Here is a 24,184-nt window from a genome sequence, read left to right on the forward strand (position 1 = left end):
CCAGACCCCCAACACCCACTTATCATCTGGCATTTGCTGCCAGCTTCCTCTTCGTGGTGTCAGTTCACCCAGCTGTGCCTTCTGCACTCCCTTTATTCCCTGTGCCGGGAATGACTTTCCCTTCTTTTTGCCCAGCAAATATTCCAGACTCAGCTCTCGTGCCACTGCCTCCAGGAAGCCCTACCAGTCACCTCTGCTCCTGGGCTCCACTGTGCCCGTAAATGCTTTAGCTAGAATCAGAGCCGTTTTATGCATTAGGCACTACAGAGAAATAAACTATTACTAATACAAAAACAAAATGCTCGAGTCCACTCCAAACAGAGGAGGGCAAATCAGAGTGGAAAGATACGGTAGTCTTACCCTGTTATGCTTAGAAATTTTACTTTTGCAAATTTTACAAAACACATGACCACGTGAACGCATTGCTAGGGCCCCTCTCAGGGGGAGGAAGGAAACCCTCTAAGTGAGGAGCCCTGAAGCTTAAGCCCCACGGAGTTCTACAGAGACTGAGGTCCTATCTGTGAAAGGCATTGCACAGTCACGTGCCCTGGACATGGCAACTTTTAAAGTAATTCAAAAAAATAAATACTTGTTGAATTATGTTATATACAATATGTGCTTAGCAAGCATTTTTTGACTGAATACTCGTCCGGGCACAAGAAAAATTAATATGTCATTTAATAAGGTCGTAGATGCACCGAGGGCCCAAAGAAAGTTATCCTTCCTGGGGACAAAGAAGATAAGGGGTGGGGAGTGGAGGGAGGCAAAGGATGAGTGAGGGCTGGAAAGTGGCTCATTGGGGCGGCGCGGGAGAGAGGATAACGACCCGAGAGAGAGGAAAAACCAACTACTGAGCTCCAAGAAAGTGACGCCCAGGAGGGGTTGGGTGGTTTGAGGGCCAGCTCCGAAGGAGAGAACGGTCAGCACCGTCTCTAGCAAGTCCCTCCTTCCGCTGCTCGCCCCGCCCCCGTCACAAAGGCCAAACCCGTAATCTCTACCCGGCCACCTCTCATTGGCTATGCGAATGAGCGAAGCCTGCCGGGACCAATGAGCCGAGGCCACGGCGTGGCGAGCGCCTTCCGGCCCGCCCCCGCCGCGCCGCTGGGCGCCTGCCTGGCGGGCCGAGGGCGGGACTGGGGCGGCGGGGGCGCGGCGCGGCGGAGCTGAGCGGCGGCGGAGTGCGCGGCGGCGCGGGAGCTCGGCATGGCTGGCCTGGTGCTGGGTAAGCGCGGGCTCCTCGTCCCGGGGTCGCCCTGGGAGGCCCCGAACCCCCACGGCGGGCCGCGGCCCGGGGAGCGGGCGGGCTAGTGGCCTTGGCCGGGCCTCGCCGGGATGGGCGGGCGCGGGCCCGGCCCACGCGGGGGACGCGGTAAGGGGATCTCGGGCGGGGGAGCCCCGAGGGCGGCGGGGGACCCCGGGGGCGGGGCTGCCCTTGGCTGGAGCCTCCCGCGCGGCCCTCGGGCGGAGGTGCTGGCCTGGCGGACTCGGGGCGCGTGGGAGGTGAGGGCGCCCTCGCGGGGGCTTCCGCTGCCCACCCGGTCGAGCGTGTGCGCGAGCGCGGCGGGGAGGAGGGGGCCTGGGGCTGGGCCCGAACCCGGGGCGCGGGGACTCCGGGACAGCTCGAGCGCGGGGCGAGGGCGGGGTGCCGCGCTCCGCGGGGCGGGCGGCGGCCGGGAGGGAGCGGAGGCCGGGCTGCGCCTGAGCCGCCCAGACCAGCCCTGGCTCGATCCCTGGCGGAGGTTGGGGAGTGGGGGCGACGTAAAAGGGGGACCTTGTCCAGGGCCTGTCCTCAGACTCGCGTGTGTGCGGGGGAGTCAGCGGGCGCCTCACACTGCAGCTTGCCCTTACCACCTGTATAATGGAATTCCCGCTTCTAAGAAAAACTGGAATGTCCAAACCCGGTCCTGAAATAATGCCTGAGAGTTGCCTTAGAAAGGGAACGTGCCTTCCAAAAGCTGGTCCGAGGATGCAAGAGCGCTTCAGATGTGATTGGGCCCAGTTTCGTTTTTAAAAGTTCAGACTTTTCATGGATTATGTAAATATCTGGTATAGGCACTACAGTGAGTGAGGTTGAGGCTCCCGTCCTTTTCTGGGCTTCTCCTGGTCCCAGCCAGGGTGCTCTAACAGTCCTTACCAGAGCACTCTGGATCCGGACCGCAGCGTTGGAGTCCTAGCCCTCCTCCCCAGCATTTACTAGCTGTGTGACTGGGAGCAAGTTACTTAACCACTCTGGGCTAGTACTCCATAGGGTTGTTGTCAGGATTGAGTTAATATATGTCTGAAGAGAGTAAACAAAATATAAATATTTGTTGTATTACTGTAAGAGAATAGATTAGGGGAAAAGATTTTAGTCTGTTTAGTTGCCTGCACGTGAATTCAGAGTAGGCTTCTATCAGTTAACTCATTATTTTAATAAGTGTAGTCAGCCTTCTTGGGAGCCCTCTTGGTTTTCGGGTGACTGCTTTGGGACCATATACTCTTGCTGGCAGGTGTGGGCCAGAGATGTTACTGATGTGTATTTTTAACATCCTTAACTACTGTGGAGGAATAATGGGAAGCCACAGATGGCAAAACCATCTGCTCCCATAGATTCAAGACTCGCGGATGTTCCAGTTTCCCGTTTGTGCTCATTGTCAGTGCGTGCAATGGCGATGTGAGTTTTAGAAACAGATTATTGGTCAGCATTGACCTCCTTTATCATCTTAAGTGGCGGGGGCTTTTTTTTGTTTTCTTGAGGGGTTTTTGTAGGGAGTGGTTACTGGTTCCTTTATGCTATTGGAATTTATACATCTTGTAATCTGTTTTTCTGAGTACTATGTTTGATTTCCTTCTAACCCTACCAGGTCATATTGCCTTTTAAGGAATTTAAATCTCGAACCTTTATCATCAAGGCATTTCCATTGGATAGCCATTTATAAAGAGAGGAGGCTTTTGTGATACCAGGCAAATTTTAAAGACAGGTAGTTGACAAAAGTCCAGTACCATTGCCAGAAAAAAAAAACAGCCAGAGTCCATGTTATACTGGGTGTCAGTAGTCATGACCGTCTTTGTATGGAAAGGAAGCACATTCCCGAGGTAAAAAATCATGTCCATCCTTTGATGACTCCCCTGAAGAGGGGAGTACATTCTTTATAGCTGACCCTGATTGACGAGAGGAGGGGAAGAGCCTGATTCTCCTGCCTCAATCTGTGTAATGCCCCAGTCCTTCCGTTAAAAATCTGGGTTGCATAACCGTGTTCTCTTTCTAATTATGTGGTCTTAGACAAGTTACCTTTTCTGTCTCCATTTCTTGGACCAAAAATGGACATGACATTACATACCACATAGAGTTCTTAAATGAGTTAATGTATCTTAGATGTTTAGAACAACACCTGGTGCATAGTGTCATGTGAGTGTTATTCCTAGTTAAGATGTCAGTTTCTGGAAGGTAGTTGGACAGATATATATGTATTAAAATGTTAGCCAGGGGCTGGCCCCGTGGCTAGGCGGTTAAGTGCGTGAGCTCCGCTACTGGCGGCCTGGGTTCCGATCCCTGGCGCGCAGCGACGCACCGCTTGTCCCGCCATGCTGAGGCGGCGTCCGACACACAGCAACTAGAAGGATGTGCAGCTATGACATACAACTATCTACTGCAGCTTTGGGGAGAAAAAGGAGGAGGATTGGCAATAGATGTTAGCTCAGGACCAGCTCAGGACCAGTCTTCCTCAGCAAAAAGAGGAGGATTAGCATGGATGTTAGCTCAGGGCTGATCTTCCTCACAAAAAATAAAAATAAAAAAAATAAAATGTTAGCCAGACCCTTGTTCCTCTTGTAAGACGTTCTCTTAAGGAAATAATCATATTCATTTGAGGAGGGGAAGTATAAGAATTTTCAGCATTGGCCTGTTAATAATGAAAAATTGGAAACAATCAAATTCTGTCAGTAGTGGCTTGGCAACATGATATAACCATTAAAAATGGTTACATATTTGGTAATGAGTAATCCATAATTACTTATGTAGAAAATGTCTGTAGTTTATTTTGAGTGAAAAAAGGTTACAGAAGGGACAGTGTAGTCAGATTACATTTGTATAAATATAATAACGTTTTAGACCTCTATTGTGTAGAGAGATGTCAGTAAGAATATTCACCAAAATATTCATAGTTAATTCTAGTGGGACTGTTGGTGGTTTTTGTCCTTTTGTTTTTCCATTTTTGAAAATTTCACAGTGAGCTAAATGTATTGAACAAGTATCAATTCATATCAATTTTACAAAAAAAGATAAATGTCTTTAAGAGTAGTAGATCTCCATCGAGGATTTTCTGGGACCAATCTTGCTTTCAAGCTTATTCAGAATTAGGACTGTCTCTGCTTAGGTCTTGATTTACTTGCTTTGTTAAGTATGTCCAATTCTGCTTAATCGTTGCTGCAGCAATGAAAAGAGTATTGAGCAGCACCATCCAGTATAAATATAATATAAACTTCATATATAATTTAAAATTTTCTAGTAGCCACGTTTAAAAAAGGCAAAAAGAACCAGGTGAAATTAATTTTAATATAGATTTACCCAGTATATCTAAAATATTTCAAGAGGTGATCAATATAAAAAAATATTAATGAGATAATTTACTTTTTTTTCCTGCCAGGTCTTTGAAATTCAGTGTGCCTTTTTACATCTTCCACACCTCTCAGTTTGGGGTAGCCACGTGTGGCTGGTGCTGCCATATTGGACAGCACAGTTATGGAGGGAGCCCCGCTTTGGTTGGCCTGACCTCCGTCCACACTCACCCTCTCCCACCTCTTGAAATGGAAGAGGTCATCCTGTCACAGGCTGCCCCCTGCCCTCCTCCTGACTCTGGGCATTTTGTTCCGTTATTCATTGTACTCTGTCTTAGGCTCTCCTATGCCATGTATTTCTTCCCTTCGTACTCAGATCACTCCCATCTTCTAAAGAAACTTTCCTTCTACGCCACATTTGCTTGCTCTCTTCTGCTGTTTATAATGAAACTTCTTTACAGAGTGATCTGTAGTTTTCACCAGCTTGTTCCCTCCTCTCTCCAACCTTGTGCAAACTGGCTGCTGCTTACTGTCACTACTCCACCACGACTGCCTGGGGCCCCGGGTCCTCTTTGTCATTATGTCCAGTGGACATTTTCAGTCTTTCCTACTTGACCTCCCAGTAGCATTTGTTACTGTTGCTCATTCCGTTTTTCTGTTGGTGTAGTGACGCCGCTCTCCTGATAATTCTCCCATCCACTGTCCACACTGCAGCCAGAATACATACTCTTGCTAGAAAGCAAATCTGATCATACCCCCTGTGTGATAACCCTTTCTTTAGTGGCTTCACATCACCGTTAGTAAGTCCACAGTTTGTTTGTTTGTTTTGCGAGGAGATCAGCCCTGTGCTAACATCTGCCAATCCTCCTCTTTTTTTGCTGAGGAAGACTGGCCCTGGGCTAACATCCGTGCCCATCTTCCTCTACTTTATATGGGAAGCCGCCACAGCATGGCTTGCCAAGCAGTGCATGGTTGTGCGCCCGGGATCTGAACCTGCGAACCTGCGAACCCTGGGCTGCCGCAGCGGAGCGCGCGCACTTAACCGCTTGCGCCACCGGACGGGCCCCAAGTCCACAGTTTTATTTCATAAGTTCCTACAATGTTAGCCTTATCTGTAATTCAGATGTAATATTCTTTAACAATGTAATGGTTATTCACGCCCATGGCGTACTGTACTTTTTATCTTGAGAGCTAAAAGACAACATGGTTTAATGGGGAAAGCTTGGAAATAGAAGTCATAGAGCTGCTCTGCCCGTTAGTTATATGTATGACCATAGCTGGGCCACCTGATCTCTTTCTGCCTTTGTTTCCTTATTTACAAAATAGGGATGATTCCTGCTCTCTAGTTAGTAATGCTGTGAAAAATCAAGTGATCTAATGTATTTGAAAGTGGTTTGAAAATTGAAATTGCTGGTAAGTATAAGGTGAGGGATTTAGCAACAGCACAATAAACATCAGTGTGCCTTCCTTCCAGAAGAAATTTACCATTGGGCTATTCAAAAAAGTTTCATTTGAAGTCTTCCAAATTCTATTTACGAAGTAAGCATATGAAAATGTGACTAAGATGGCATATACAAGCACTACCTTAGAAAACAAGTTAGTCTCACTTGTAATTTGTTGCAACAACAGATTAAAAGAAGGAAATTGTATGGTCATCTTCAAAGATGCTGAAAAGAAAGTAATAAATAGAAATTTCTTTGCTATCATAAAGTTTATCTGTTTCAACCCAAAAGCCAGCAATTGGGAAAATATTCCTATTAAAGTCAAGAACATTCCACTATTTACCATTGTTTTGGAGGCACTAGACAATACAATTACAAAACAAAAAGAAGTTATATATATATACACACACATTTAAAAGGAGGAGGTGAAATTTTGATATTATTACCAACTCAAAAAACTTCTGAGTCCTTCAAATATTTGTAAGTCAGTTCAGCACTTGTTTTCCTATATATTTGTTATAAACTGCGTTTAAGTTCCCAGAGTAGCCAACAAAAATACACTTGGTCCACAGTGTGGCTAAACTGCAATTTAATAATACAGTAGACTCTCTAGTCTCCCTTTATAACATTGTTCATATGAAAATTCTTTCTAAGCTCATCCAGTAACATTGTGAGTGCCTGATGATGTGCCATAGATAGTGTTAGTAGAAATAAGATTATTTATAAAAACAATCATTGTCCTTGAGAGAGCCCCAGCCTAGTAGAGGAGACAAATAATTATTTTTCCTGTCAAAAAAGCTTTAATAAAGGTAGTGTGCTAACATTGTGACTGAATAACACAAGAAATAAATACTGTGTGGATTACCCAAGGTCACAGAGCTAGTTGTAACCTGATTTTTCAGTGTCCTTGCCCATAAAATGCAGTGATAGTCCTGCCTCATAGGGTGGTTGTAAAGAATGAGGGTGTGAATACATGAAAAGCACTAAGAATAGTATTTAAATCGTTTTCCAGTGCAGCTCAAGAGATGAGAGTGGACTGTCTGTTCCCTTCTTGCTGGGCACTGCACCAGTGGGAGTAAAATCCTAGGGACCCCAGCAGCAGTCGGGCGGGGCACAGGGGTTAGGAGGGACCTGAGCCAGGCAGTCCTCCTGCGTGAAGGGCCTTGGTTAGTTGAGGAAGACTCTGGGGTTGCCCAGGTTTCCTGTCAGAGCATGAACCCTGCCATTAATGGTGTGCTTTTTGTTGTTTCTCCAGGTCTGATGAGCTGTACCTTCTTTCTAGCAGCGAATGGTCTATATTCCTCTAGTGATGATGTAATCGAATTAACTCCATCAAATTTCAACCGAGAAGTTATTCAAAGTAATAGTTTGTGGCTTGTAGAATTCTATGCTCCGTGGTAAGTATCATGAAGTAGTTGTTGATTATTTATGCTATTTTATAAAATTAGGAGAAATACTATATAAAAATGTGATTGTATTCAGCCATCTAGTTTACTGCTTGTTTTAAAAGAAGTAGAAGAGAGGGAAATGGGACACTTCACAAGGTGTTGAGTCAGTTAAAGGCCATAGAGGGGGCTGGCCCGGTGGCGCAAGTGGTTAGGTGCGCGCACTCTGCTGCGGCGGCCCGGGGTTCGCCAGTTCAGATCCCGGGCACGCACTGCTGCACCGCTTGTCAAGCCATGCTGTGGCAGCGTCCCATATAAAGTAGAGGAAGATGGGCACGGATGTTAGCCCAGGGCCAGTCTTCCTTAGCAAAAAAGAGGAGGATTACCATTGAATGTTAGCTCAGGGCTGATCTTCCTCACAAAAAAATAAATAAATAAATAAAGGCCATAGAGAATGAGTCAATTAAAAAAAAAAAGATGGTTGAAGTAGCTAATTGTTGCTTGGACTTTGGCAGCTTGGTGAGGGTTCCTGTTTTCTACATGTGTAAAAAAAAAGCATATAGGATCACAAAGGAAATCTAAAACATTGAAATACTGTTATCAAAATATTAAAATAAATCTTGATGAGGTTATTAGTACTCCTTTCCTGGAACAGTCAATACCAAGATCCAGCAGCAGATCTCATAGCTAGCTAACGCAATTCTGAAACACTGATGAACACAAATGATGTTGACAGGTATCTGCAGCAGCTGTAGTGGAGATATGAAAGTAGCTGTGATTTTATCCGTGACAGAGTCACAAGTGCTAGCCAGCTGTGGTATGTTGTTAATGTTTATAATAAAGGAAACCCTAAATTTCAATTGCAGGTTAGTGAAAATAGAGAGGTGTTTGTTTCCCCATCCAAGTTCACAGAGCCCCTAAATTTTTATCCACCAGTCCTTTGGGGTCTGTGGACCCCAGGTGAAGAACCATTGGGTTAGAGGGTGTGCTGCTATGTTTATATTTATGTTGCTTTTCGATCTATATTTACATTGCTTAGCATTGAAATTGAAGGGGGTATATACTCTGACAATCTCTGATTTGAGTCCTTCTTTCATAGAATAAACTGAAATTAAAGGGGCACAAACTCCTGTAAAATTTTGCCTCCTGCCCTTCTAAGTAGCTCACCTAAACAGCAAAACATACTATATATAAGTATGTAGAAGCAGCATTTCAGGACATTTCCCTGAAAGATCCTAACTTTTAAAATATTAGATTAAGCGTAGGTCCCTATGAAGGAGGGTATTACATACTGAGTAAGAATGTGGGATCTGGAGTCAGAAAGCCCCCTCAGTCAGCCCTGTCTCTGGATGACTGATATCGGGTAGGTTTCTTAACGTCTCAACCTCTGTCTCATCATCCGTAAAACGAAAATAACCACAAGGCCTGCCTTCAGGGTTCTTGTGCTGATTGAATGAGATCGTTGATGAAGAGTGATCATCGGGATGCTGCACATGGCATTTGCTCATTAGGTCCTTAGAGAACTAATTAGAAGAGAATTTCCTTTGTTTAAAAAAGAAAACAAATCACCTATCGATAAACTGGCTATGATATCTTCATACAGTACATATTATACAACAATGAATGTGAACAGTATGACTACCTACAACCTCAACGAATGGTATAAACCAAACAGGTTTGCGTGTATATAATTTTTTAAAAGCGCTTTTCTGTGTGTGTGTGATTCCACGATAATTTTTTTCAAATACTAGTACCTAAAAGATTAAGGTTATTTTTCCTTGTGTTCTTGTATCTCTTGCTTTTTTTGTCACTACCTTGTGGTATCGAGTGCTTCTCAATTTGTAGGCTTATTAATTTGGGATTATGTCTGCATTTTTAACTGCACAAGCTGCTGGTGGGAGCCAAAGGGCATTGAGACTTAGGCACGGGAGATCTAGGCTCCCACATGGATGCCTCGTTGATACAATGAAAAGGTTGGACTAGATCAGGGAATATCAAACCTTAATAGGTGTAAGAATCACTAGTAGAACCTATTAAAATATGGGTTCCCTAACCCCTCCTCTAGGAGCTCTGATTTCATGGGGCCCAAGAATCGCCCATTTGCCTGGCCTTACACCTGGGAGCACCCATTAAACTGCACACTTGACCAGATAAACGCTTAAGTTCCTGCTCAGGGATGCAGTTACAAATGACAGTTTGTTTAAACTCTTTAAATATAATTTAATTGATCAGTAATTTAGAAGCTTTTTTTATTATGATGTGTAAAAGGGTTGTAGTGCAGTCATAAAATGGTAAGTTCCTTCCTATGACTGATCACGTTTATTAGTGCCATTTCTCCTTGCAGGCGCCTACCTCCCTTCCTTGTCACTCAGTAGACCATTGGTGGGTGTTTTCTGAATTGGGGATCGGAGACTAATCATTGCCTTATTTTTGTTTTCATCCCCTAAAAGGTGTGGCCACTGCCAAAGGTTAGCACCAGAATGGAAGAAAGTAGCCACTGCATTAAAAGTAAGTTTGTGTGATGCCACATTCACCTGGTCTGTTTAAATAAAAGTATACAGGCAGGGTTAATATGCAATAGGAAGTTAACTTGCATATTGAAGCTCAGAACCCTTTTTCTGGGGTCAGAATTGTGTAAGGAGCAAAGGGATAATGTACATCTTAATTTTTATGTTGTCTATTTTTGTTAATTCTGTTTCCCAGATAAATGACGTAATCACTCTTAGTCGTGCTAATTCTGGGAGCTGCAGAGTTCTCTCCCTGGGCTGACTTGCATTTCACCCATCATTCCATTTAAGATTGATTTCCCAGGCTACAGCCCTTATTAATTCTGTTTGTAAACCTAACCCTGCCCTTTATTATCTTGTTTCTGAGTCTACATGAATCAGATGATAGGTTCATGTGGAATCTGCTTCAGTTGAAAGAACAATAGGTATTTCTTTTATATTTCCACAGGATGTTGTAAAAGTTGGTGCAGTTGATGCAGATAAACATCAGTCCCTTGGAGGTCAATATGGTGTTCAGGGTTTTCCTACCATTAAGATTTTTGGATCCAACAAAAATAGACCAGAAGATTATCAGGGTAAGGACTTTTCCTAACTTCTCCATTCCCCTGGTTGGAATTGTAATTTGAGCAGGTAGGTAAAAAATAGGAGGGCCTAATTTGATAGTTTAAAATATTGATATTACTGTGGAGTATTTTGCCCATGGATCTTTATGCCTTGTAAACATGTTTAGTATTTGAATATTAAAGCTGTTATGTAGCCTCCTATTGATAATAAATAAGTACCACAAATTCTCCCTGTTTTGTAGATAAGTAAATTGTGTGTATTTGCTATTATGATATTTGCTATGAGTCACGGAGGCAACTAAAGAGAGGATTCTGGCTCCAGACTCCCAAGGCTAAATGTTATTTTAGTTACCCCGTTCTTTCATAGAATAGTCCTGGTACTTTATTTAAGATATCACAAACATATCATCATATTTAAGATAATCAGAATTGCTAGGTTGAGCTATATCCAGGGTCCTAATAAAAGTATTGGGCATAATGTATTTAAAGTTTAAGCTATGGTCATTTGATCATTTTTTTAAGATTTCATTACCTGGGGTATATAAGTGACTGAACTTGGAGTCTGACGTCTTAGGTTTTGCTCTATGTGAGAAGGACAAGTTTGTGGGGTTGAGTGGAGGGAGAATCAGCATCGCAGTAAAGCAGAATGTTATTGTGTTCTCTGAACCTAGTGTCGTGCATTGTATCAGCTGAGAGAGAAACAGTTCTCAGAAAAGAGAAGCAAAGGGATTGCAGAACCTAGAGAGTGAACTCTAGACAGCCTGGCCTGGGTGTAACTGCTGGCTAACCAGAAGACTTAATCTCTCTGGACCTGCTTCTCACCTGTAAAATGGGGTGTGAAAATCTATTTTAGGCTAGTAGAAGTTTCACTGAAATAGTCCATGTAAAGCACGTAACTTGGTAAACATTGATGTGGTTGGTAATCTCCCGCTGCGGGTCAGGATCCTTGGAGATAAGGCCTTAGACACGTCATTGCTTCTAGACTCCCCAGCTCTGAAGTCCCGTAAAATGATTGGTTTCATTTTTCTGAGTGAACATCTGCTTTGGAATAATAATTTGTTTTGCTTACTTATAAAAATAGATTGTTTAGAACAGGGGTTGGCGTTTGGCTTGCTGCGTGTTTTTGTAAATAAAGGTTTTCCAGAAACAGTCCCTTATTCATTTATGTGTCGTATATGGCTGCTTTCACTCTAGAGCAGCAGAATTGAGTAGCTGCAACAGACAGCATGGCCTGCAAAGTCGAAAATAATTACTGTCTGGCCCTTGGTCTAGAGTGAGAAAACCCGCTGTCTTCTTTCCTGGTACATTTCTTGATGTGGTATATTTCCAGGTAAAGATTGGTGGAAGGGGCACTGGCTCAGAAGATGGGGCAGAGGCTGTTTTTATGTTGAGGTCTTGCCCTTCTGTGTGAGGAAGTGCCGTGTGGTAGTGTCAGCCAGGGGTGTAGTACAAGATGATCTGAACATATTCTGAGTGTTGCTGTATTGCGTTTCTTTCTAATGTCAGATCTGAAGTATTCTCAGAAGTTTTTATCTCTTCCTGGACAGTTAATTAGAAAATTATTTTTTAAAAAATGTGAAACTTTCTGAAGAGATTTTGAGTTTTGCCCCTGAACTCTGAAGATAGCCTTATGGCATGTGTTATCCATATACTTGTAAGTCAGTTAATTGCCCCTGATTTTTTCTTGAGCATATAGTTTTTGGTGAACTTCCAAAGGCTATTGTAATTATTGAGTTTTAGCACAGGGTTTTTTACTTCTTGTATTAGGAGTAAGTTCAGCTACAGAACCTAAAAGCCCCAAATCACAGTGTTTTTTAAGCAAGCTGGCAGAAAGGGGCCTGGATTGCTTTCCAGTTACTTAGCCTCAGACACTTCATATCCTACTTTTTCCATGGTCTTTTCTGTCTGTTATCTCGTAGAAAAGTTTCTTTTATTTTCCTCATTTGGTACTTTGTATTTAGAAATCTCCCCTGCTTTCTTAACTAGATAGTTATTCTTCTGTGTACATGTTACACATTCAGTAAACATTTGTGAATTATTCCCATTAGTAGATGATATTTATAGGTGAACAGGACGTTCTTGTTCACGCTAATAACCTAAAACTGAAGAAGAGGAATTCGTTTTCCAAGTGTGAAGTCTAGTGTGACATGCATTCTGGGGAGAAATTGACTGTGTATTAAATACACATGTGTTGTCAGGTCTGTCTGAACATCAGATGACGCTGACAAACATAGATAGGCGCACGGCCCACCACCACCCATTTGTCTGATCGTCCTCTGTCCTGTAGGTGGCAGAACTGGTGAAGCCATCGTAGACGCTGCTCTCAGTGCCCTGCGCCAGCTCGTAAAGGATCGCCTTGGGGGAAGGAGTGGTGGATATAGTTCTGGGAAACAAGTAAGGCTGCGTGATGTCAATTTTTAATGTGTGTGATGATTTTGAAGCCTGAGTGTAAACTTCTTGTAGGAGATGATTTTTTGTTTACTATTTTAAATTGGTGATCTTTCAGTTAAAAAATAATAGCAGGTTGGGTCAGCTGACCCCAGAGGGAATCAGCCACCCAGCCTACTCATTTGGCCTCCTCAGAATCACTGTCACCATGGCCAGTCAGTCCCAGGGCATCTTGCCACAACTGCAGGCCAAGAGCCAGGCTCCCAGATAGGCATCCTTGTCCCTGGGCTGAAATAGAGGAGTTTGGACTGCAGAGGGAGCAAGAGCTCTAGGCCAGGGTTGCTGGGCCTCTGGCATCCCTGGCATTCGTAGTTCCCGAGTGGAGAGAGAGACCAGCCCTCCTCCAGGTTGACTTTGGGCAGACAGGAATGAAATCTGGGATGAGCTCTTGGCCTGTATCTGTGGCAGTCAGCCCAAAATCCCTGGAAAATTCTACATAAATGGATAAGGAGGAAGAGAAAGAAGTTCCTGTTGTATGGATTGGTATTTTAAATGCCCTTGTATGAAATTGTGAAGTTTAACCATGATGTACTTATGTTCTTGTGAGAAGGCATTAAATTCTTACTGATGAATATATATAAAATGGCCCTTTACTCTTTTAGGAGGCTAGTAAAACTAGCTTTATTTTTTTGTTTATTTTTTTTGTGTGTGTGAGGAGATCAGCCCTGAGCTAACATCTGCCAATCCTCTTTTTTGCTGAGGAAGACTGGCCCTGAGCTAACATCCGTGCCCATCTTCCTCCACTTTATATGGGACGCCGCCACAGCATGGCCTGACAAGCAGTGCGTTGGTGTGCGCCTGGGATCCAAACTGGTGAACCCTGGGCCACCACAGTGGAGTGCGCGCACTTAACTGCTCGCGCCACCGGGCCAGCCCCTAGTAAAACTAGCTTTATACAGACTTAGAGTTTACCCAGAGATTTCATGCTCTTGCCTTTTATTTCAAACTCCGACGCTTACTGAGCGCAGTTGTCTTCCCCTAGCTCCATGGCTTTTAGCCTAGGCAGCAGAAAGCAAGATAGCTATACTGACTGCTTCTTAGGCTTAGTGCTGAAGAAAATTCTTTGAAAAAATAAAAGGATTAAATGCTATTTTCAGCTTTCTTGAATGGTGTGGGGACTTGATCTATGAAAAGGTAGTAACTAGTTACATCCTGGGATGAACCAGCAGCTGTGCTTGAGTCTGAATTAGAACAGTGTTATTAAGGTGGTTCTTTGAGCCATGTTGAGGTTTCTCTTAAAAATAGCAGGTCATAGATTCAGATACATGTTATATGTTATATTGAATGTGCACTGGTAATTGTTTGAAAGTAAATACTGTTTACCAAGCAAAAATAATATTAAGTAATGTCCCCAATCTGAGTAAAATAGTTTTCATTTGAAAGAAAAACTCAAAACTTTAAGATATAAAAGTAGTTATTGTATTTAGAATAGGAATAGTGTTCTTTTTAAAGGCCAAGTTGTAGTGTAATGTTTAATGTCACACATGACAGGGTAGAAGCGAAAGCTCAAGTAAGAAAGATGTGATTGAGCTGACGGACGACAGCTTTGATAAGAACGTCCTTGACAGTGAAGACGTTTGGATGGTTGAGTTTTATGCTCCTTGGTGTGGACACTGCAAAAAGTAAGTGCTTTTTACTGAGTACTTTTTTAAGTCACAGTGCTTTTACTACATTTATCTAACTTGCTTTGAAAGAGCTGAACCAGATCATAGATAATCTCCAGGATCTCCTCCAGAAAAGCTCTGATTCTGAATAAATGTTAAACACTGGGGTTAGTGCCAGAGTTTCCTCTGTCATGTTATCAAAGATTAGCAGGGAGCTGTCGTCCAGGTTTGAGGGGAGTGACAAAGGACTGGGAGGTGAATGTGAAGGGTTGCATCATGTCTTTCGTAAAGCTACACGCAAAATGTTTTCCAAGTGTGATTTAACTGGATTGGGACAGAAATGCACACAGTTAAAGTATTTTTGCTGAGAGTTAAAATAAACTTTTAAGGTGAATATATTTTTCTGTAGCCTGGAGCCAGAATGGGCAGCTGCAGCTACAGAGGTCAAAGAGCAAACGAAAGGAAAAGTGAAACTCGCAGCTGTAGATGCTACCGTTAACCAGGAGCTGGCCAGCCGGTACGGGGTGAGTGTATCTCTGAGGCCAGTATTCTCTGTGAAATACAGTATTCTCAACTGCTGCTTCATCCAGGACTCCATTCTCAACTGCTGCCCTGTGAGGGAGGAGGGGAGATGTTTAGCCATTGTGTAATGAAGAAATTAAGTCACTTTATTGTCCTAACTATTCATACATCTGCAACTCAAGACAGTTGATTTGTTTTTCTTTTTTTTTTTTCCCCAATATCTCACTACTTCTGTGTGCTTAGTGTGAGTCTTCAGCTTGCCCAAGCTTTCACAAGGTGTTCTTGTGGCATTTGAAGTTGGTCCGTTTGTTCTAGAGCAGATATATTGTATTAAGTACGTATCCTGGGTTTGGATAAGATTTGGCTAAGCCTGGCTGTCGTGGCTGTCGTGCTGTTAAACCCCCTGATTACAGACCTCTGTGTGTTATCCCTGAGGCAGTGATGCACGCTGGGGAGTGTTTTTGTTACATTAAATTACCTATAAGGTAGTTTTAGAAACCATGAAGGTTATCTTATTTCTTATTGAATGTTAATTTGATTTTGTGCTCTGATCTTTTTTTTTTAATAGATTAGGGGATTTCCTACAATCAAGATATTTCAGAAAGGCGAGTCTCCTGTGGATTATGACGGAGGGCGGACAAGATCTGACATCGTTTCACGGGCTCTCGATTTGTTTTCTGATAATGCCCCACCTCCTGAGCTGCTGGAGGTGAGGCTTTAGTCGTTCGTAGTGAGGAAAGCTCTTCCAATCTGATGGGGAGTATTAAACCAGTGACACTTTTTTGTCTTTTCAAATTAGCTCTTTCCCATCTCTTTTATTTTTTTTTTTTTAAAGATTTTATTTATTTATTTTTTTCCCCCCAAAGCCCCAGTAGATAGTTGTGTGTCATAGTTGCACAGCCTTCTAGTTGCTGTATGTGGGACGCGGCCTCAGCATGGCCAGAGAAGCAGCGCGTCGGTGCGCGCCCGGGATCCGAACCCGGGTCGCCAGCAGTGGAGCGCGCTCACTTAACCACCAAGCCACGGGGCCGGCCCTTCCCATCTCTTTTAAAATGCTTTCTTTAAAGTGTTTTTGTACTTCAAACGGGCAAAACCTATCTGATAAATTGCTGCTTTTCATAGCTTTTAGTACTAAAATAATTACACTGTGAGCAGAGGTGAGCCTAAGCTTCTCAAAAATAAAGTGGATCCAGCCACTTCCATTTACTGTTCTCAGAATAATAGCTAATGTTTATTGAGCACCCAGCCATGTCACAGACATTGTTCTGCTGCTTTTATATAGGTTTTTCTCTTTCCATTCTCCCGTGAACGCTTAGAGGTAGATACTTTTTTTATCTTCATTTTGCATATAAGGAAACTGAGGCACAGACAGCTTCGAATTCATATAAATATATAATACATGTAAATATGTCTGTGTAAACGATGAAGTGTCAGAGCCAGGCTGCGCCCCAGCATTCTGATTGTAGAGACCGTGTGTATATGCCAGTGCCTCACCGCCACCACAGACAGATGGCTTAGGAATAAATGACGGACATCCTTGACAGAGCATTACTGTTGGTGTTTCTGTAAAGCATTTAAGGTAGTAGTATTTGGGAGAAGTCTCACCTCTCTTGAATTGCTTTGCTTTTTAGTGCAAGTGATGTCTTTGTATTCAAGCTGCCCTTTGGGTTTTGTGTCGTGTGGTCTTCCAACCAGCCTTGTCTTCTGGGTCCCACAGATCATCAGCGAGGACATCGCCAAGAGGACCTGTGAGGAGCATCAGCTCTGCGTCGTGGCTGTACTGCCCCATATCTTGGATACTGGTACAGTGAACAGAAACTCCCCTCCCCGTAGTTGTTCTCTGCTGCCTGCTCTGAGAACACTTTCTAAACGGATTAATGATACAGACACCCTTCTTTTTACCATTAAAAATTTTTGTCTGTTTAAATCAGGAGCTGCAGGCAGAAATTCTTACTTGGAAGTTCTTCTGAAGTTGGCAGACAAATACAAAAAGAAAATGTGGGGGTAAGTTATTGAAGTTACTGTCTCAGTGTTGTTTGGACAGGAGAGAAAGTGCTTGTGGAGTGTCTGGTTCCCGCTGTTTTCTGTAGGGTGTCTTCCTGTGTGCACCTTGGTGTGTTTTCTTCTTTAAAATGTAAACATCAGTATCATCGAGGAGGAAAAGTAGTAATGCAGGTCTCTTATTTATTAGACACTTATTTGTACCACAGCATACTTTTTCTCATAGGAATAGTATTTTAAATGGTGATGGGGGTCCCAGGCTAGTAAGTAAAAACTTAAATTAGTGACATAAATGAATTCTGGTACGATCTTGAAGGCTAAAGAAAGCAGAAATAGGGGCGTGTTTCTTTACTCTCTTCTGAGTGAGGGCTGGATCTAGGCAAATTTTTAAAACAAAGTATGTCTCTATCTCTTCCTGTTTGTCTTTCTGCTTCTCATCCTCAGTATCCGTTGTTGTCCCAGGTACCTCATGCCACTTGCTGTCTTTCTGACAGTAACCTTGCGCCTTCTCCGTTAGTGCAACAAGTATTGAAGCTCTGAAGCTCTTCATTCTTCACCCTTGTAGAAGTTGAGGAAAGAAATTTGGTTGAGCATTTTTATATGTATTGAATAATGACATATCCGTAACTTTAAAAGAAGTTATTACACTTCTAAAGAGCATGCAAATAACCCAAGTGATATTGGTAGGATTTCAGGTAATAAAGACAGCAAATTCCTCAGGTTTAGTGAATAATATTTTGGGAACTGGGAGGAAAACTGTCTGATAAGTAGACCAGTCCATTTTGGGGGTTTTTGGAGTTAGGGTTTGGGAAACGTAAGGGAGGAACTGTGGTACTTAAGAGCACGTCTACAATACATTACTCAAAAAACTTATCTTTTGCTTTGGATTTATTTCTACACCCATTTCATTCCATAAAATATTTGAAGTGTAATGTTTTGTTCTTTATTTAAGATCTGCTAGATTCTAACTTCCTCTGAAAGGGATCTCTGCCCTGAAAACCAATCTGCTTTTCTAGGTGGCTGTGGACAGAAGCTGGAGCCCAGTCTGAACTTGAGACAGCTTTGGGGATCGGAGGGTTTGGATACCCCGCCATGGCAGCCATTAATGCACGCAAGATGAAGTTTGCTCTTCTGAAAGGATCTTTCAGTGAGCAAGGCATTAATGAGTTTCTCAGGTATTTCTTGCCTCCTTGAGTTGTTCTCATTTTGTCTGTTTGATTCTGCTGTGGTTTTTTTTTTCCCCCAAAGCTATGTTTACATAGACCAGGCAATAAATGGAATTATTTTGCATTTGACATTCCAGAGAATTAGACGTTTATAAAAATTAGACCTTTTAGATCATCTTCCTGTACCTTGTGTTTTCCATGGAAGTATTCTACGTAGTGAATGATGCTAATACTTTCCTGTTCTCAGGCCAACTTGCTGTTGTGTGCAGTTGGCATTGGGCTCTTCCTGATTCTCATAAAGGTCTCCTGTGGGCTAGAAGCAGCCCTCTCTTATCCATCCCCACCCTGGCATGCTTTGTATCCCTGACTTCAGGTTGTTTGGTTTCCATTTCTGGGCATCGGCTTTAGAATGTAGTTATTGAAAATGGGTCCTTACTTAAGTGACTCCAACAGTGTGCAAACATTATAGTTTCCCGATCTCAAAACCCAATTTATAGAGTTCTCTGTCCTGCCGTGCTATTCAACTCATCCTAAAACTGACTTTACTCCCATTTTAGGAAAATGCAAGGCATTGACCCTGTACTTTTTCTCAGATGTGTGGTAATTTGATTAATGCTTCTTCCCGATAAGTGTGAGTTCCATGAAGGTGACTCTCTTTTACACAGAACTTTCTCTCTAGTCACTGCTGTAGAGCCTGGCTGATAATAAGCTCTCGGTAGATATTTTGTGTGTGAAGGAATGAATTCTTGTCCGTGGAGCAGTTTCCATTGGGAAAGGCATCCCTGCCCTCGAGAGCTTACTGTTCGTCAGGATACAGCACGTTGATGGGAAGGCTACTGAAAAATGTGCTTGATCCTTTTCCCACAGCTAATTCCAATGTTGAAAACCTTAGGAATTGTGTGAGAAGAGCAAGTAATAATGAGATTGAGCCTTTGGACTCACTTATTGGAAATTACAGGTTCTAACCCCAGCTTTAATTTTATTAACTTTTATTTTCAACCAGTTTTCCTTTTCTAGTTTTTTTTTTTTTTTTAAGTACAGAGGAGTTAAGTGCTTCATGGAAAAGGTACAGGAACAATAGCATGTTGTAAACCTGAGACAATTACTTTTGTGTTTGAGATTGTACAGTCCAGTGGTTCTCAAACTTTGTGCCTTGGTGGTAGAAAACCTCAGAACCCACCTGGTTACCAGTGGAGAGAAGTATGCGGTAATGAATAGGAAGGAAACAAAATAGGTGATAGTAAGTTGTTTCTGGCTACATGTGAATCTTGTTTTCTAAGAAGACTGAACGTGCACAGAACACATGGCCAGTGAGGAGACTGCTTCCAGCGGACTGGGATCGGGCCTGGCAGAGAGCTGCTGTACCATCTGTTTAGTGGGGAGAAGCAGCGACATGCATACTTGAGAAACTAGACCTGCTGCGGTCTGTTTGGCTATTGGAAAACCAAAGACAGAAATACCAGCAGTGCAAATGCATATTGTCAAACACCTGTAGGAGTTTTACTAACACTGTAGCTAAACTAACAATTTATAAACGTAGTGGCAGCAGTTGAAAACTATAGTCAACCCAAGATGACATTAGTGGTGCCTGCCTCTTTCCTGGAAAATGTCTTATTGTGTTCCTCTTGGAGTAGCAGACGGAAAATATAAGTATGTACTTGTGTGTTGTGCACCCAGAGTGGAGAAAGGACTTGAGTTTAATACCAGTTTGTGGCTTTCAGTTGATCTGAAAGCAGCAGCCAGGGTCTCAGGGATCTCTTACTTAAAAGAGATCTCTGTTAGCATTAGCCTACAAGGAAAATGGTGGCAGAGGGGAGAAGCATAATTGAGCTGTTAAAAAACCTTTTTTTTTTTTAAACAATTGAACTCTGCTCTGAAGGCACACAGTTCTCAGAATTTTGTTACTATTTAAAGGAGGTGTGGCGTCTTTCCATTAGTCTTTCTGTTTGCTCTGGCTGCTAACATTAAGTAGGAAGCAAGCTTTTTTTTTCCTTCAAGTACCAACCCCATCCACCAAATGTCCAGTAGCAGATACGTCGGCATCTTATTGATGTAGAGGCTGATGTTCAGAGATGATAAATAACCTGATTAAGGACAGAGAACTGATAAGAGGTAGAACCGCTGGCTTTTCATTATTCACATGAGTTTGTATTTCCCACGTGAGCCAGAGCTGGGATTGGCCTGTGCCCCTTCCTGCTAAATTGAGCCATTCTAGCATAGATTTTAGATAGACTGTGAGACACAGGTCTGACTCGCTATGCAGGATACCTCTTTATTCTGCCCGTACACTGGTATGGCAGTCAGCACCCTGTCCTATGGTATGTTAACAGTTGGGTGAATGGTGGTAAAGTGGGTTTTAGAGCATATTTATAATCCTGTTTTCTAGTGTAACTGATATGCCTACAAGGTTTTCCATTGTTGGCACTCTTGACATCTTGGGCCGGATAGTTGGTTTGTCCTGTGTATTATAGAATGTTTGGTAGCCCCCCTGGCCTCTACCCCCTAGATACCAGTAGCACCCACTACACACACACAGTTGTGACAATCAAAAATGTCTCCAGGGGCCAGCTCGGTGGCATGGCAGTTAAGTTTGTGCACTCCGCTTCAGCAGCCTGGGGTTCACAGGTTCAGATCCCGGGCGCAGACTGACGTACCACTCGTCAAGCCATGCTCTGGCAGCGTCCCATGTAAAGTAGGGGAAGGTGGGCACAGATGTTAGCCCAGGGCCAATCTTCCTCAGCAGAAAGAGGAGGATTGACAATGGATGTTAGTTCAGGGCTAATCTTCCTCACCCAAAAAAAAAAAAAAAAAAAGTCTCCAGACATTGCCAAATGTCCTCTGGGGGCAAAAATTGCACCCATTTAAGAGCCACTGATATACATTGTAAAAAATGCAAAGTAGCCAAAGGCAATGGACAAAATTACTCAGTTTTCCCACCATGCAGATTACTGTTGTCAGAGACATACAGGAAACTTTGTATCCCATTTGGCTTTTTTCCTCTTTTCCCATATTTCAGGCACCTGCACTGGAGGGTATTTGGAGGCTCCTTTCAGAGAAGCCTTGCTCATATCCAGTGACTGCCTCCATGTCTTTCCAGGGAGGTGTTTTATAAAGACCTGCCAAAGTCAAGGCCTAACACGCTGTTTCACGGTGTAGCTCTCCTGTCTCAAGCTTGAGGTGTGAGAACTGCCACCATCATCTGGATCCCTGAGAAGGGCCTCTGGTGTCCGCGGGCTGGTCTGAAGTGCTTCTGCTTACTGCTGTTAGAAATCTGAGGGAGGGAACTGAATTTTAGTCTAATTCCCTGTCTTTGAAAAACCTTTCTGGGGTCTTAATTTAGTCTAGAATTTTGTTAATCAAATGTCAGTCTTGGTTTTGCCCATGTTCTAGATCAACTTTGATAGTTTTTACACACTTAATTTGCATTTTAGTAAAATACATTTACTATTTTTTTAAGTTATTGGTACTAACTGGCTTTATCTGATGGCCAAGGCCTTAGTCAGGAATTTCATGCCTGGTTATATTATTGTCCCTGATTGAAAAGATAATGCTCAGCCATAAGAAACGATGCAATCCAGCCATTTGTGACAATGTGGATGGACATTGAGGGTATTATGCTAAGCGAAATAAGTCAGAGGGAGAAGGTCAAATACTATATGATCTCACTCATAAGTAGAAGACAAAAACGACAACAAACACACACATAGAGACAGAGATTGGATGGGTGGTCACCAGAGGGGAAGGGGGAGGGAGGAGGGTGCAAGGGATGATTAGGCACATGTGTGTGGTGATGGATTGTAATTAGTCTTTGGGTGGTGAACATTATGTAATCCATACAGAAATAGAAGTATAGTGATGTACACCTGAAATTTGTATAATGTTATAAACCAATGTTACCACAATAAAAATATTAAAAAAAAGAAAATACTATTCAAGAGATATTTTTCAGAAGGAAGAGGTCAGAAATGCCTCTACATAAACATAGTAGACACTTATTTTAAAAAGTTGTTTCTTGGAGCCGGGCCTGGTGGCACAGTGGTTAGGTTCATGCGTGCTTCAACAGCCCGGGGTTCACAGGTTTGGATCCTGGGCGCGGACCTACGCACTGCTCATTAAGCCATGCTGTGGTGGCATCCCACATATAAAGTGGAGGAAGATGGGCATAGATGTTAGCCCAGGGCCAGTCTTCCTCAGCAAAAAGAGGAAGATTGGCAACAGATGTTAGCTCAGGGCTACTGTTCCTCACCAAAAAAAAAAAATTGTTTCTTCATCTGCGTCAGCAGTCCGATGTAAACCTGTGTGTTTGTTTTGGTCCTTTTCCCCTAAGGGAGCTCTCCTTCGGGCGCGGATCCACAGCACCTGTAGGAGGCGGAGCTTTCCCTGCCATCAGCACCAGAGAGCCTTGGGACGGCAAGGATGGCGAGGTGAGTCCCCAGGACCAGGCTGTTTGTGCAGGACTCTTCACTGTGACTCTCGTCCATCCTCTTACTCTCCCGATCCCTGTGCATCTTCGCTTCTTGTGAATCAAGTCCTTTCCATCAGACCTGAGCCTGGGCTGACGCCAGAAATACCCTCCCTCAGGGACCTTGTGTGTGGTTCTTTCCCTCAAGACCCTTCATCCCGTCCTCCCTATTAAAAAGTGCTGCGTGACACTTGATCTTCCTGACAGAGACGACCAAGATAAATTTCCATAGTGAGGTTTCTTTCCTGATTATTACCTCCAAAGTGAACATTTAACCTGGAATTCATTTACTTTGTCTCAGAGAAATGCAAAATTAGAGCTTTGAAATTAGCATTTATTCCAGTACATTTCTGCCCCACCCTCCTCAAAAGGACATGTTAAATAGCTGTCTGTTTTAAAGAGGTAGGTGATATGTTAAAATCGTGTTTCTTTTGTTTAAGTTCTCAGCTTTTCCATCTATATAATAATAGGCAAGGTTTAAAAAAAGCAGGAGCTGGATTATTGGAGAGAAGCAGGCTTTGTAATCCGAGTTCCTCTAGAAGTGAATTTGCTCCTGTAAAAGGAGACAGTTGAACTCGGGGTTGCCCTGTCTGTGGTTCTGCAGGGACCCTGCCAGGCCTAACAGGTTTTCTGTGTTACAGCTTCCGGTGGAAGACGACATCGACCTCAGTGATGTGGAGCTGGATGACTTGGAGAAGGATGAGTTGTGAGGGGCTCAGCACGGACTTCAGTTGTCTTTTCTTGGGAGCGGATTTTTCCAGCAGTGAAGGAACATTCTTTACAATCAGATGGATCTACCAGTGGCCTTTTTAACCAAGTAGCAGCACTTGATTGGTCATTTGAAACACTGCAACAGTGAACTCGTGCATCTCGAGAAAACAATGAAAAATTCTATGAATTGTTGTAGCCAGAGAATTCAGTTGTATTCTGTTACGTAATATTTTGAAGAAAACTGATGGGCTGTTGAAAGGTTTTTCCCTCCCTCTGACTGCTGCTTGAATGTTCTTGAAGGCTGTTTCTTAAGTTTTTTAATGTGATTCTTTCATTTGAATATTAATGGATTTTTTCCATTAAAGAATAAAATATTTTGGACAATACCGATCAATGTATGTAGTGTCCACATCACAAATTCAGAGTCGGATGTGTAGCCAGGAAATTAATGTTATGAAGGGATGACCCTGATGTCTTTCCTCCCTATAAACTTGTGATTCAGATGACACCCTCTGGACGTCTGTCACCACACTGATTTTACACGGGTCCCACAAGGCCAGGTTCCATCTGTAAATGCGAACTGTAAATGTAGTTTATACAGGAGGATGAACAACGATGGGTTGCCAATTGGGAACTGCATTTTGTGCCCAATATTTTGTCTTTGGGCCATCACCAGTGACTAAGAGAATATAGCTGGTCATAGAGTTAGCTCAAGGTTTTTAATGATGTTATTACTAAGCCCTCACAAAATGTCCACTGAGATCTGAAATAAAGCAGCAGGTTACCAATTTATAGGCAGCCTCCATTTATGTAAAACAATCAAAAAATCGAAGTTTT

At 43.0% G+C, this 24,184-nt stretch overlaps 1 protein-coding gene across 1 annotated transcript; it reads left to right on the forward strand.

Annotated features, from left to right (window-relative positions):
• The first annotated feature begins 1,121 nt into the window (after window positions 1-1,121).
• On the forward strand, window positions 1,122-23,737 carry PDIA6 (protein disulfide isomerase family A member 6). Its single transcript, XM_087437161.1, has 13 exons — window positions 1,122-1,222; window positions 7,234-7,375; window positions 9,814-9,871; window positions 10,319-10,445; window positions 12,721-12,827; window positions 14,373-14,503; window positions 14,895-15,009; window positions 15,576-15,716; window positions 16,725-16,809; window positions 16,939-17,011; window positions 18,025-18,183; window positions 22,502-22,598; window positions 23,278-23,737. The coding sequence occupies exons 1-13, from the start codon at window positions 1,204-1,206 to the stop codon at window positions 23,344-23,346; spliced, it is 1,323 nt and encodes a 440-aa protein (XP_087293287.1). The 5' UTR covers window positions 1,122-1,203; the 3' UTR covers window positions 23,347-23,737.
• Window positions 23,738-24,184: the final 447 nt, after the last annotated feature.

This window comes from Ceratotherium simum, chromosome 11 (genome assembly GCF_057802395.1).
Source record: "Ceratotherium simum simum isolate JZ-2026a chromosome 11, ASM5780239v1, whole genome shotgun sequence".
Classification (NCBI taxonomy): Eukaryota; Metazoa; Chordata; class Mammalia; order Perissodactyla; family Rhinocerotidae; genus Ceratotherium; species Ceratotherium simum.